The 14,990-nt window shown below is 36.3% G+C and overlaps 1 protein-coding gene across 2 annotated transcripts; it reads left to right on the top strand.

Moving 5' to 3' along the window:
• Nucleotides 1-11,011, top strand: LOC115219265 (transmembrane protein 128). Of its 2 annotated transcripts, none has more exons than XM_029789419.2 (4): nucleotides 1-156; nucleotides 5,183-5,366; nucleotides 7,431-7,598; nucleotides 10,470-11,011. In XM_029789419.2, exons 1-4 carry the CDS (start codon nucleotides 60-62, stop codon nucleotides 10,573-10,575), a joined length of 555 nt encoding a protein of 184 aa, XP_029645279.1. In that variant the 5' UTR covers nucleotides 1-59; the 3' UTR covers nucleotides 10,576-11,011. The 2 variants fall into 2 exon arrangements, with proteins under 2 accessions (XP_029645279.1, XP_029645280.1); XM_029789420.2 differs by lacking the exon at nucleotides 10,470-11,011 and adding an exon at nucleotides 10,070-10,429.
• The last annotated feature ends 3,979 nt before the right edge of the window (nucleotides 11,012-14,990 follow it).

Genomic DNA, 14,990 nt, shown 5'->3' with positions numbered 1-14,990 from the left:
ATCAACGTGACTGCAGTCAGCTACCAAAACAAATCGGAGCAAACTAGGAAAAGAGGAAAATGACTGACAACCTGGAACCTGTATCTGCAGATTTGTATCGTCGTCGTGTCCAGAATGGCGATCTTCGTAAACTTTCTGGGGTTGATTGGAGTCGAGGTAAATAATTTTGACTTTTCCTCAACATCATTATTTCTTGTTCGTAACTGTAAACCTAAAGTTTCACACATTAACACCATTATATATATATATATATATATACACCTGTTTGTGTGTAAACTTGTTGGCTTATGCTTAAAGAAACATTTAATAAATTTATATCTTCTCTGTATTTAACGCCGAGTTCTTAATTGTAGATTTCTGTCTTCATCTGATTTATCTACACGTTGATCGTATGTGTATACATACACACACACACACACACATATACACAAACAGAGGATCGGTAGAACAAAGAGGAGGAATAGAACTCAGTACCTGAGTAAATAATAAACGGCAACTCTTTTTTAATTATTTTTAATTGGCAGAAAATTACAGAAGTAACTCAAGGACTGAGAGTTTTGTACATGCCGCTCATCAAACTTCGCGTGCCATGCTTTAAACACTCGGCCCTTGAATCACTTTAGTAACTTCTACCAAGAAAAATAGTAGAAAAGTATGTATATACAGCATACATTATTCTGGGCGATATAATCGTAGTCTAAACCACTTGAGGGGCATCTGTAATTAAAAAATAGCTGTTTTTTCTGAGAGTTATGAGGAAACAAAGTCGACCCATGAATGTTTACGAAACTCTTCTCCCCCAGCTCTTGGATAAAATTTTCACAACGAATTCCGATATAATCAGAGCCTACACCATCTGAAGCCATTTGTTGACAATTTCATTGAAAATTATCCATCTAAAAGTTATGAGGAAACGAAGCTGGGCGGGGGACCATTTGTTTAGGTATGCTTATATATATATATATATATACAGTCTGTAAAAAGCATAAATCCGAAAGAAGTACACACTCTCTCTCTCTCTCTCTCTCTCTATCTAATATATATATGTGTGTGTGTGTGTGCTCATGGGCCCATCGCAGCGTTACTATTTTTTGCCAGCTGAGCGAACTGGAGCAACGTGAAATGGAGTGTTTTGCTCAAGAACACAACGCGTTGCCCTGTCCAAGAATCGAAACCACATTTTTACGATCATGATGCTGACACCCTAACCACTAAGCCACGCGCCTCCACACACACACTTTATTTAAAAGTAGCAAAATCTAACAAAACTGTCCGACAAACAGGAACGTGAAACTCTGAGTAACAGTTTTTGTGATACTTCTGCTGCTTTTGAATAAAGCATATTACTCTACCTCTGGTATTTGAGTACTTTTTTTTCCCACCTTGTTTCACATTTATGTGCTTACTCCTGTGTATATATATCGGTGGCACGTAAAAAGCACCATCCGATCGTGGCCGTTTGCCAGCCTCGTCTGGCACGTAAAAAGCACCCACTACACTCATGGAGTGGTTGGCGTTAGGAAGGGCATCCAGCCATAGAAACATTGCCAGATCAGACTGGGCCTGGTGCAGCCTTCCAGCTTCACAGACCCCAGTTGAACCGTCCAACCCATGCTAGCATGGAAAGCGGATGCTAAATGAAAATGATGATGATGATGATGATATATGAATGTATATTTATGTGTGCTAACCAACCACATGGTTCCGGGTTCAGTCCCACTGCGTGGCATCTTGGGCAAGTGTCTTCTGCTATAGCCCCGGGCCGACCAATGCCTTGTGAGTGGATTTGGTAGACGGAAACTGAAAGAAGCCTGTCGTATATATGTGTATATATATATATATGTGTGTTTGTGTGTCCGTGTTTGTTCCCCTAGCATTGCTTGACAACCGATGCTGGTGTGTTTACGTCCCCGTCACTTAGCGGTTCGGCAAAAAGAGACCGATAGAATAAGTACTGGGCTTACAAAAAGAATAAGTCCCGGGGTTCGAGTTGCTCGACTATAAGGCGTTGCTCCAGCATGGCCACAGTCAAATGACTGAAACAAGTAAAAGAGTAAAGAGTATATGTGTGTGTATATGCCGATATTCCTACACACTGAAGAATCCCTAGCATTACCAGAGTAATACATTCCCCAAATCCCGTAATGCAAAATAATTTATCTACTGGTTTTATTGCTATTAAATGATGTGTTCAAATGGATTTTTTCAAAACTATAAAACTCGAGCAACACGACCACTTTATTGCATAAAAGTAGCAATTTCTGAACATACACAATACAAAATGTATACATAAAAACATTTGAAGAGAAATAAGTTAAAGAATAAATTAGAATTGTAATAGAGTACATTCTTATTCACAAATGACGTATATTACTGAGTGAAGAGTGGTGGTGCTGGAATGTGAGTTATTAGGAGACCGAGGGACTCTATTTTCTTATCTTAGATTTCATCCTTCTTGTAATTTTTATTACATTCACAATTTAGGTTATCAACAAAAACTGACAGATTTCCTCTATAGTATTATAAGCATTATTCCTTGCCATCAATTTTAGTGGAATTGGTGGAATTTCCGTATTCTTATCTGTATTCTCAGCTTGTTCTAACTTTAGCAGTATCAATTCCTCATTAGATAAACTTTCTCTATGGGACACCAGCAACTCTACCACAGCACCCTCCATGACTTCTTCAAACCCTACAAGTGGCACAATGTCTTTCTGAACTTGGAGTAGATTTTCTGCTTGTGGAAAACTTGTTAAGTCATGGATACAATCTGGATACAATTTTTTCCAAGCACTAGCCCAAGTTGAGGGTTTCAAATCATCCCATGACTGAACTGTGTTATCCACCACATTTTCCAGGATTTATCCTGCTTACCAATTGTTTTCATAAGTTATTTGAAAGATTTCAGGTAATATTCCTTGAAGTTAGTTGTCACACTTTGATCCATTGGCTGGAGCAAAGTGGTTGTACTGTTAGGTATATATTCTATTCTTACATTATCAGAAAGCTCATTTCAGTTCAGTGATGTATTGTCTAAAAAGAGCAATCCTTATAAAATGTTTGTAAACCACTATTCAAAAAAACTTTTAGTCATCTATGTCTTCCTTGAAAGCCAAATCAGAGGCAAATTAAACTTCACATACCCCTGGAATGTGCTTGGATCTTTGGAGTGATACACAACTAGGAATTTTAATTTCATATTACCAATGGCATTTCCTCCTGGAAGCTTTTAATCTTGGTGTTGATTTTTCTTGAAAAATAGCAAGCATGAGCTTCTAGGAAGGTGTAGTTTCAACATTGTATACTTAATCTCATATATAGCCCCCTTTAGCAATCTTTATATTTTTCAGCTGCTTGGGATAATTAGGGGTAGCACTGACAAGTTCACCTGTCATTTTTATGTTGTGCAAATTTAAGTGCTTCTTAAACTTTTCAAACTAACTTTTACTAAACAAAATATTTCTCTTTAGAAGTTTAATTTTCTTTTTTTTCTGCAAATCATTATACAAACTTTGGGCTTTTATATATTTTTTTTATTACCATTGTACTTATCAGCACAGTGCATCAAATTTGATCCTCAATCCATACAAGTAAGGGCCATTTCATTTCAAGTATCACGTTAGATCTTTGTAAAAAAAAATGTCTTGGCAGTTAATGGAGTAGCTACTTGAGCACTTGATTTAACTTTCTAAGTCATCATCCTTAATACTTCAGTGTACACACAACTTGTCTTTGCTCTCACTCAAATGTTGCTAGCCTAGAAGGTGAATCATTTGCATTCTGATTTGTCCGCATCATTTTCAACATCTCCCTCTATCCCTGACTTACTGACACATCAAATATCTTTCAACTCTTTCTCAATTCCAAAGCCAGACTTCAGTATCTGCACTCATTCAATTATCTGACCACTACCTACCTAATCAAGGCAAGACACTTCATCTTTTCTTGCTGCACAACATACCCTAGCCCTTAAATTTGCTACTACTCGTCACAACTGGTTTGAGTTTTGCCAATTCTTTGTTGAATGACCCTGGAAGCAAATGTGCTTCACCTGATTCATCTCAGGTAACTGAGCAGGTTACCCAAACCATTTTCCTTAGTAGGTTCTTCACATCCCACAGAAAACCAAAGCTCATAATCATAAAACCCACAAATGATTCACAAATAAAAGTAGCATAGACAAAGAACACTAGTGGGAGTCATCCACTCACACAACTGACCGGGCTATCAGATGTTGTTATACATTGCTGGTCACTATGTGTTTTTGCATTGTTTTAGCCTTCAAATTATGCCATCCTGCTTGCTAGGTGAGCAGGCCAACATTCCCCCCTGATCGAAAGGGGGACTGGAGGAATGTGAAATAAAGTATTTTGCTCGAGAATGCAATGTGCCACCCAATTAGGAAATCGAACCCATGATCTAGCAGTCATGAGTGCAACAGCCTAACCACTACTACTAAATGTCAGGCATTAACCCACTCCTGCAAAGCATACAAAATAAATAACCATAAAAAAAAACAAAAGGTGCACAACTTGTGAGTTTTCTTACCAAAAGGGGTCTCTAGCACATTTGAGAATCCTATTTCTTGCTTCCCAAATAAAGTGGCCCTATAAGTAACCTTCCCATTGAAAAGACCAACATATGTTGGTCAATTTTCTTCTTACTCTACATTGCCTGCAGACACAAATTTTCTTAATGTTCTACACAAGCAAAAACCTTCATAGTCACTTGAAGCTAACAAGGTAATAGATTCTAATGGTCCTGCTTCCATTACCCTCAAACTGTTGGATTCAAAGCGAGTTCCTATCCTGATCAACTTCAGTCTTTCTCCATCTTCCCCACTACATACACACAGACACAGTAGTAACTGATCTGCTTATTACCTTACAAATATGGTAAACTGAAGGATATGACAATGAATTCTTAGGGAACTCCTTCTTTGGAGAGGCTTCCCTTTTATCACATCTAACATTTCCAGGTAATGCTATACGTATTTCTTTAAAGCTAAATTATTTCTGGCATGCAGAATTAAAAGACCCAATTAAATGATTGTGGAAGATATTAACTCCTGATATACAAACTGAAAAGCATTTTAATCTGTTAGCTATTTTGATCCTATTTGTCAAACATTTTGGAACTCTGTTGAAATATGCTACAAAGAACTGAGATCTTTCCTTTCTAGGTTCCCTGGCTTCACAGTTCCTACCTGAAGAGGCACAGAGACAATTAGATGAAAAGTATAAAGAGAGCACAGAGAAAAAATCTCCATATTCCATCTGGAATGTTATGTGGTTGCTTACAGCTATGGCAACATTTTACTACACTGACTTCTATCCAGCATTACTCTATGACACACGGATAAACAGGTAAGTGGTGGATACTAATCGTTTAACTGTATTACTTTTACTATGCAAGGACTTTATAGTTGCTGTATACAACAGGGTTATAACTTTGTGACTGACTTGAGGACAAAAATTGCAGTGCTATATATGACACTCTGACCATTGCCAACAGATATCACGCTGGAATTGCTCTCAAGAGAAAAAGAACACAAACTTTTGCTTCTAGTAAAAAGATAACAAAGGCCAGCAGGATTGAAGAAAGCTGTCCTGAAACATCAGTCTACTTCCAGTCAGAATATTGAAAGCAACCTTGGTTCATCTAAAGTCCTACTTGATGAAACATACAAGGAGGCACTAGAAGCATACATTCAATCCAAAACTGATAAACTCAATAGCTCTCTCCCAATGAGAACAAGCATGCTACTACCTGGGCAGCTCTTAGGGAACTTACCAACAAGAGAACTTGTGATCTGCATTGTTGAGTGGGGAAACCATTGTGTTTTCATCACTTTAAATTGCAACTTGGTAACACAGAGCTACACAATATGAAACTTGCTGATGATCCTCTCTCCAATCACAAAGTAGAAGATAGTCTACCAGTACAGACTGACCCAGTTACCATAGAACTTAAAACTACCTAAAAAATGTTAAGAAACAAGACACCAGGTCAGATAACATCCCAGCCATTATCTAGAAAAGGAGCTCAGAATTTTCAAGATCAGACCAAGAACAGAGTCTTGAGGGATGCCAGATGAACTGGAGCAAGTAAAAGAATGATGGCTATTTAAATGCTTCATTTGTCTAGAAAAGTTTCAAGAATCTTAAGAATCCTTCCAGAAATTCAATGACTTAAGCTTGTGGTGGAGATCAGTATGTCAAATTCTTTGAATATGTCAAGAGCAACAATATTTGTCTCACCACAATTATCTAAAGTATTGTAGAACATTCACCATCAAAAGATCATCAGTTGTGTGAAAAATAATTCCATTAATGAAAGCTTCTACTGCTTACAATGGTAAGCTGCAGTGATCATGGATACCAAATAATGCTGGTGGCAGGGCACAAACCAGCCAGTAGTCCATTTTAACAGCTTCCCTATCTATATTCTTAGTGAAATTTTGGACTTGTAAAAAAAAAAAGGGTTTAATAATCTGATTCATAATTTTGACCTTCATCCCAAGCATTATAATTGAAATTGGGTAGATAGAAATTTGTTGGATGTACTGCTTGGAAACCTTGTCATATTTTGTGTTACACCAATCCAAACTGCAAATTACATTAAGAGTACACATATCTGGAAAACTCAGCTGCTTACACATTTAACCAGTAAGAAGTTGCAGTTGATCAAAGAACTGAATGTGCATCATCAAAATCAATTGGGGATCCATCACTTTCAACCTTTACAAATAAAAACAAATCTTTTCCCATGTACAGAAGAAAAACAATTTGGTACAATGTGAAAATACTGTAATGTGGTTATAACACTTTCGCATAAATGGATCTTAGATCTATCTACTGGATGGAACTGCTTTCGTTTTCATCTCTAATTGTTTGTGACAAGCATTGATATTATAACTTTTTCTTTCTAAAATAAACTCGATACTACATTACCTGAGAAATCATAGCCTTTAGAAATAGGAAACTAGTATGAAGCTCTGTTGGCAAGGAACCTCAGCATTCAGATTATTCTGTCAAATGTAAAACTTATGTATTCACACCATGTAAAATTAATCTTGCATCATTTCATGGCTTTGAGATTTCAATGATGTGATTGTTTATTTTTAAAATGACACAATAAGGTAGCTATGAATGACCATATCTGACTAGTTTGAACATAAAATAGGTAGAATATTTTGGCCAGATATGGCCAGTTTAAACACTAAAGGGTTAAAGAAACAACGAAGTTGTAATGTTCATGTCATATCCAGGAAATTTCTGGCTATTAAAACTTAATGGTCATATTAATATGAAAGAAGATAGTAAAAAGTTATGTAGATCCATTGTATTTGTACAACTGTAGATATAGGATATTAATTTGGACACCAGGATGGCATTGAGGTATTGAAGTACTCTTCTCTTTTCCAACAGATTCTGGCTCAATCTTGGTGCTTTACTTATTGGGGTGAATATTACAATTGGTGCCTTCCTCATCTTATGGACTAGTTGCATCAAGAAGATATCATCCGATGAATGGGAAAGACAGTACCCAGCTGCTATTCCAACTGCTACAGCTTCCTTTATCCTTGGAGCTGTATGGTAAGTATTTAATCCTCCACTTTACAATCCACAGGATTTAACCAGAGAACAAACTTGTGATTTCCTTGTTCTTGCTTACTTTAGTTTGTTTATTTGTGTACTTTTGGTTCATTTATTTTCAAGTCCATTTCATTGTGGTGGAAATAAACCAGAAAACGGTGCTGTGCTATTAGTCCCTCTATAATGAATTAAAACCATATGATGATCAGTAAAGAAACATTCAATTTCAGTGCTAGATTAATAAGGTCATTGAGAGCTAAATGCTATCTACAGATGTAACTCTAGTTCTAGTATCAGGATATGTCAGCCCATCAGCTAATTGTTTGAATTCTATCAACTTGGCCTTTTTAGACATTTGTATAACTTTTCAGATGAGCATGTACTGCATTGAGGATAGGAAATACAAATTTTTTACAAAAAGAAAAAGATTTACAAATAATTTTTAGCCAGTATAGTTTGCATAGTTAGAAATAAAATGAGTTTAGGGAACTAACTCAAATAGACTAATGAATAAATTTGGAAAGTTAAACTAAAGACTGATGCACTGAATATCAATCATAATTTTTAAAAAGATCTTCTTTTATTCATTGGAATTTTATTTTTAGAAAGCAGCCTGGTTCCCTCCTCATTGCGGGAACCAGAGCCATAGCCTCCATGTACGCCGTGGAAGCCCCCAGCATGTCGTCAACGTGACCATTGAAGTCACCAGCCACAAAGAGAAGGTCTCTGTCGTTCGTCAACGAGGTAGTCTGCAGTAGAGTGTCATAGAATCGGTCTTTCTGTCCATCAGGTAGCCCCGACTGAGGAGCATAGGCTGATATAATGGTTGCTAAACTATGATGAAGCGCTAATCTAATCTTAAGTATTCTGTCGCATACTCTGATTACCTCAATTACTTTATCTACCCATTTCTCAGCGATAAGTATACCCACACCTCCAACCCCGTCAGTGTTCCCTGCCCAGAAAATCTTGTACCTGTGTTCCTTGCCTGTGAGGAACCTAGCAGAACCTCCTCTCCACCTTACTTCTTGCATACAACATATATCCACACGTCTCCGTTCAAGCATCTCAACTATCTCGCCAGACCTACCTTTCAGTGTGCCAACATTGAGGGTGCCAACCCTGAGGGTGTGGGAGGTATGGGCCCTAGAGACCCTGCGTCAGTGGACAGTAGCTTCATGTACCTGAAAAGAAAGCTCGCATTTGGCAGAATTCATGAGCAAGTAATACAGTAGCCTTCAATTCAACCTGCATAACACTACCCATTCATATTTTGCACTGTATGATCATTACCTTACCTAGGTCGAAACTAGGGGTAGGGATGGTGAAAGAGCATTTGCAGTCTTCAAGGGAAGCAACCCAGGGATGAAAAGAATAGGAACTTCCAGCATGTGTGGAGGGGGTGGGTGGGCGGGTCAACCCCAAACTAGCAAGAGGATTCTGTTAATCGTGATAGCAAGAAAGTAGGTTTGAAAGTATCAGAGAAGTCAATTTTTAGGGGAGACGATGAGTGGCTATGAAACGGGAGCAAATAGAGAGACGAGACAAGGCTAAACGAAAAACATTACATGAATGGTATGTTGAAAACTGAAAGAAAATATGAATAGAGGGTACTGAAAAATCGTGATAGCAAGAAAGTAGGTTTGAAAGTATCAGAGAAGTCAATTTGAAGGAAAATATGAGAGAGAAATTGAAGGAACTGAAGGAATAGTGATTATACGTGCAGAGGGTAGTAGGAGCGAGGTTGAAAGAAGAAATCTTAACTTTTAGCCATTCATGAGCTGTGCATTCGTACTGGAGTCGAAAGCGAGTGGGCTTAGCGATTTGCGGTCGCTGGTTTATATATGGCGATGGTGGTTATCGAAGACGGGGGCATATAGAAGACATAGGGAGAGGGACAGGGTTAGTTTGGGGAGGAGGGGGGGGAAGAAATGGTCAAGGAACACATGTGCGGAAGCTGTGCGATGGGTTTTAACTGGCATAGTGGAACAAGACGAAAGTGTCGATAATATTTATTATTTGATAATTAAGATAGGCTTGGAGAGAGAGAGGTAAAATCTAAAATCTGAGTTCGTCAAGGGAGTCTTAACTGGACCCCAAACTAGCAAGAGGATTCTGTTAATCGTGATAGCAAGAAAGTAGGTTTGAAAGTATCAGAGAAGTCAATTTTTAGGGGAGACGATGAGTGGCTATGAAACGGGAGCAAATAGGGAGACGAGACAAGGCTAAACGAAAAACATTACATGAATGGTATGTTGAAAACTGAAAGAAAATATGAATAGAGGGTACTGAAAAATCGTGATAGCAAGAAAGTAGGTTTGAAAGTATCAGAGAAGTCAATTTTTAGGGGAGACGATGAGTGGCTATGAAATGGGAGCAAATAGCATATCTTATTGCCCCACACAGCCTTCCCTAAGCCTATCACCAATACAAATCACCTCTATATTCATTACACCCTTTTTTTTCGGAAGGTACAAACTGTAGCATGTTTTCAATGATTGGAGCAGATTTCTGTAGAGAGAAAAATGAGAAATTGATAATCTTTGGATACACTGTTTAAGTTTTTGGATGGGTCTTGGATGATAAGAAAAACATTTTGATCAAATCTTGGCTGTAACTCAAAGAACAGAATGTAAAGCAAAGGAATGCAATATATTGTGTAGAATTCAAACTCTATGATGAAGCTATAGGAGCTTACTACAACCAGAAGTTGATATAATGATAAATGCACTAAGGTATCAACAAAGAAGAATAAGTTCATTTCTTGTTTTATTTACTTTAATGATTGCTTTGAATATTTGCACACTGATTAAAGGGATATTTTTCAATCATTTTTATGTTTATTTGTTTCTTTCATTATATCTATTTCAGTGTCACAATTGGTCTTTGGCCAGTTTGGAGCATCCTTACTCCATTGATCCTCTTCCTCATTTTCATGGGATTTGTAGTTGTTGTTGCCGTGATACCAAATTTCTAAAACATTGCCAGCCATTCTCAGCATTTATTGGAGTATCATTCCATGAAGGAGGACATATTTGTGGTATGAGCATCTTTACCCCGACAAAAAGAAATCAGTACCTAGTGCCTTGGTGAAGTCTAAAATCCCATCGGATTGAACCATTATTCTCCGATGTGTGATTTTTTTCCCTTGCCTACACTGGTGACATTTACTGAAGTTCTAGGACCTGGTGTTGTTCACTTGACTCTTAAAGCAGTGTCTGTTATCTAATATTGCCAGAGTTTTTCATGAGTATTTATGATCCAGCTTAGCATCTGTTCTATGTAACTGAAGTGTTCTTTGACTGAATAGTATCTAAATAACCTTTGTGGTCAATGATTATTTCCACCTCTATAAACATGTCTTAAAGTCAAGTTAAGGTGATTAACCTGATTATTTCATTATCTGAAACTTTTGAAACCACAACAGGAGCTTCTTTTGTAAGCAACGCCTTTGTTAGAGGGGCTAACCTTTCTACATTGCCTTCCATGTATTACTAATAATGATGTAAGGGTTTGACGCTAAGATAACAATAGCTGGGGACCACAGTCTCAGGAATTTCTCAGTAAAGATACGCACATACTGTTTCTCAAATTTGTTTTATGACAATTCTCTACTGTTGTACTATGCAGTGTTACAGCTAAGTTTATATTCTTGCTACTAATATTTAATGTATTTGCTGCATAAGATAAAAAGAAAACAAGAAAAATTTAATAAATATTTTCTTTTACATCTTTGGTGTTTTTCTTGTGTATTTATATGGCAATTGTAAATAGTTTTCTATGAATTATTTGTGTTTAGAGATTTTTTTTGTTTTTTTACTTAGTAAATGTTCTTGAAATTGATCCAATATTTTTATGTTTCAGGTAAATGTGTATATTTTAAGACTGCAACATATATCAATATTAACTGCTTGGTTCTTTTATTAAGAAGTTTACCATGTCATAATATTTCACAAATAGGCCTCAAATAGTGAGATTTTTTTTATATGCTATCATGTAATATATGAGAATGATTTTAATATTTTCATGGTTTCTCAATGTTACTTTCCACCTCATTGCTTTATCTAATTTCAGTGTATTTTTACTTTCATAAGAATTTTATTTCAAATGTCAAGTATGACACAGAATTAAGAATATTTTTAAACTGTTGTGAAAAGTGTAGTGATACATGTTTCAAAAGTGATTGGTTCTAGATTATTTTCCTGTTTACTTTTCTTCACCAGTCTATTTACTGAATTCGGCCAGTCAATTGAGTGTATGTAATATTCTTATTTGACTATGTACATATATTTCTAGTTCACACAAGCTTTATCTTTCTTTCAAAATATATTGCCTTGGAAATGATCTGAGAAACAGAAATTCATTGCTAGTGAACATTTGATGTCGAGTAATGATATAACAGAACACATTCGTAAAGATAATGTTAGCACGCCGGGCGAAATGCGTAGCCGTATTTCGTCTGCCGTTACGTTCTGAGTTCAAATTCCGCCGAGGTCGACTTTGCCTTTCATCCTTTTGGGGTCGATAAATTAAGTACCAGTTACGCACTGGGGTCGATGTAATCGACTTAATCCGTTTGTCTGTCCTTGTTTGTCCCCTCTGTGTTTAGCCCCTTGTGGGTAGTAAAGAAATAGGTATATTGTGTATATGATTATTATTTACACATTTATCATGTAAATTATTAACTTACAACTATCAACATTTTACTTTTTTTTTTTTGCAAGGCAGAGACAACATGTGACAAACATGTTTCATTAAGGCAGGATGATACAGTTTTTTTTGCCCATAAGGATAACATCTTAGGTGTAGCATGGCCTCATATTACTGAGTCATCAAATAATTCTATAAACATCTTTTATTATAGGAAACAGCTACAATTGATAGTTAGTGAAATGCTGAAGGGGGACATTCCTTCTAAACTAAACATCTTCAGCACATTATTGCTTGCAGCTGGAAAAGAAAATGCTGTTGTAGTTACAGATAAGGATGATTAAAAAAAAACTAACACCTGGAGACTTAAAATAACATAGTTGAGACTAGTTTATGGCTCTTGCAATACCAATTTAAGAATGTAACCTTTGTTAGATTAAAGGGCTTAGCAAACCACTGTTTACATAATAAACATCATTTTGCCATTCCTGGGTAAACTGCATTGTATGTTAATGTACTTCTAGTGGAAAGTGATCCAAGACAACACCTTCGTTATCACTGTAAGGCTAGTGGTAGTGTTGGTCTTTTAGTACATGGATATTTTGCTGTCTGTTTCAGTGTGTTGCTCAATGTCTCCACATGGCTATCAATTATGTTCTTTCTCTTTGCAGAGTTGTATAGATTCACATAAAAAATTCATATAATCCAATAAAATTTATGTCTTCAAAGTGTTCCATTTTTGTGATGATAACAGAGAACCTAAGGTTATTTTACTAATTCTTGATATATTGCCTCTTCCAGTTGGAAGTATACCATTTTTTTACAATGTAAACTTTTCCATTACATTACTTATCAGAGTGTAAGTCTTGTCTTTCATTTAGAATTTTTTTTGTAATGGCTTTGTTGTTTTCTTTTTTGTACAAATTGTATAGTGTGAGACATGTTAATTTTATCTCATTAGGTGTGGTTTTCAGATACTATCTCAAGAGCTATTACTCTTCTATATAAAATTGAGGAAATAGCTGGAGATATTAGTCATTATGTCAGCTCTGCAAAGACTGAATGTGTCTGCTTCAATCAGGAGGGTTCAGTAAGCAAAGTTAACCCTTTAGCGTTCAGATGTCATTGTCAAATCTATTGCTTATTTATTCATATTGTTTTGAATTAATCACACATTATCTTGTAGCTTCAAGATTTCAATTATGTGTTTGTATATTTGTAGGGTGACATAGTAGGGTAGGTGTGAGAGGTTGGATTTGGTCAGTTTTAACCTAAAACAGGTAGAATATTTGGGCCAGATATGGCAGGATTAAATGCTAAAGGGTCAAATAAAACCCTCTAAAATTTGTAGACTCCTTCAATTACTTAGGAGGCAACATTGTATCTAATGAAAAGTCATCACCATCAGATGATGATAAATAAATTGTTCCCTATACCATAGTGGAATCTGTACAATTGAATGGGTCCACTACTTGTCAAACATCTGTTAGCAAAGCTTGATAGTACCTATGTATGTTGCAGGCAGTTTAACCCTTTCGTTACCAACCCGGCTGAAACCGGCTCTGCCTCTGAGTACAAATGTCTTGTTTCCATAAGTTTTGAATTAAAATCTTCCACCAAACCTTAGTCACAATTTATGTTCCTAATACTAGCTGAATGGTAACTAAGTTATTTTACTAAATTCTTTGTTATATTCAAAGTAATTGAAAGAAGCACAGAACGTCTCAAAATAAATACAGTAATGAAAGGGTTAAAATTCCTCCTGGGAAAAGCAGCCAACCAAACAGTAACTGTACAGTAATCTTCTGGCAGTCACTGATGTCATTAAAGAATAGTGTATGCACTTTTCTGGAAATTGCTGAAGTGTTAAGCAAAAATTCATCAGTGACTCACTCCGATGGACATCCAGTATGGATGTCATTGGGTCTACATTTAGAATTTTCTTATTTTCCAACTTGATTCTGAGAATGTAAATAGATTAATTACATCAAGAATGATCTTGGATCACTTTCCACTAAAAGAATTACAAACAGAGAGCTATTTAAGTTAGTAATAAAGATTCTTTCTCTCTCTCTCTAAAGAATGAAAGACAGATTGTATGATGCTTGTGTATGAAATGCAGTGTGATGGGATCTTTGGATGCATAATACTTGTGAACATCAACAATGGTATACAAATGAACTGGCAAGAAAACTGGTTATGAAGAATTAGATTTTTGCACCCAAAAGTGAAGATTGTTCTGGGCAGGTTTGTGATATGTATAGAGATGACTGAGGAAGCTTTGGATCAAAATGATGAAGATTGATCTGAAAAATGTTATACCTCATGAAAGAGATGACAAAGAAAATGTAGCAACAAGTAGTCTTGGCAAAAATCTTTTGTGTTGTAGGGAACAAGCCTACTTCTCTGGTGTTGATGCCATGATAAAATAAAGGCAGTACACTCTGTGAAGCAACTGTCAAGTGATCAGAGGACCTTTTAGTCTTGTTGAGGACGTAACGATATTTCTCATGCTGTGCCATGAGAAAATGCACTCCTTTATACACACTGGTGATAGGAAGGGCCTCCAATACAGAAACTGTGCTAAATTAGAGTCTGTGAGCCCTTCAACCTACCACACAAACCATTAGAACTGACTCAGTGCTGATTCATTTAATCTATAATAAAATATGTAAAATGATTATGAATGAACCAGTGTATAAATCACACAATATCATAATTTGCTTGGATTTACCTAACTCA

This window comes from Octopus sinensis, linkage group LG14 (assembly GCF_006345805.1).
Source record: "Octopus sinensis linkage group LG14, ASM634580v1, whole genome shotgun sequence".
NCBI classification, from domain to species: domain Eukaryota; kingdom Metazoa; phylum Mollusca; class Cephalopoda; order Octopoda; family Octopodidae; genus Octopus; species Octopus sinensis.
Note: the sequence above shows the minus strand (reverse complement) of the source record. Positions and strands in the feature narration are given on the sequence as shown.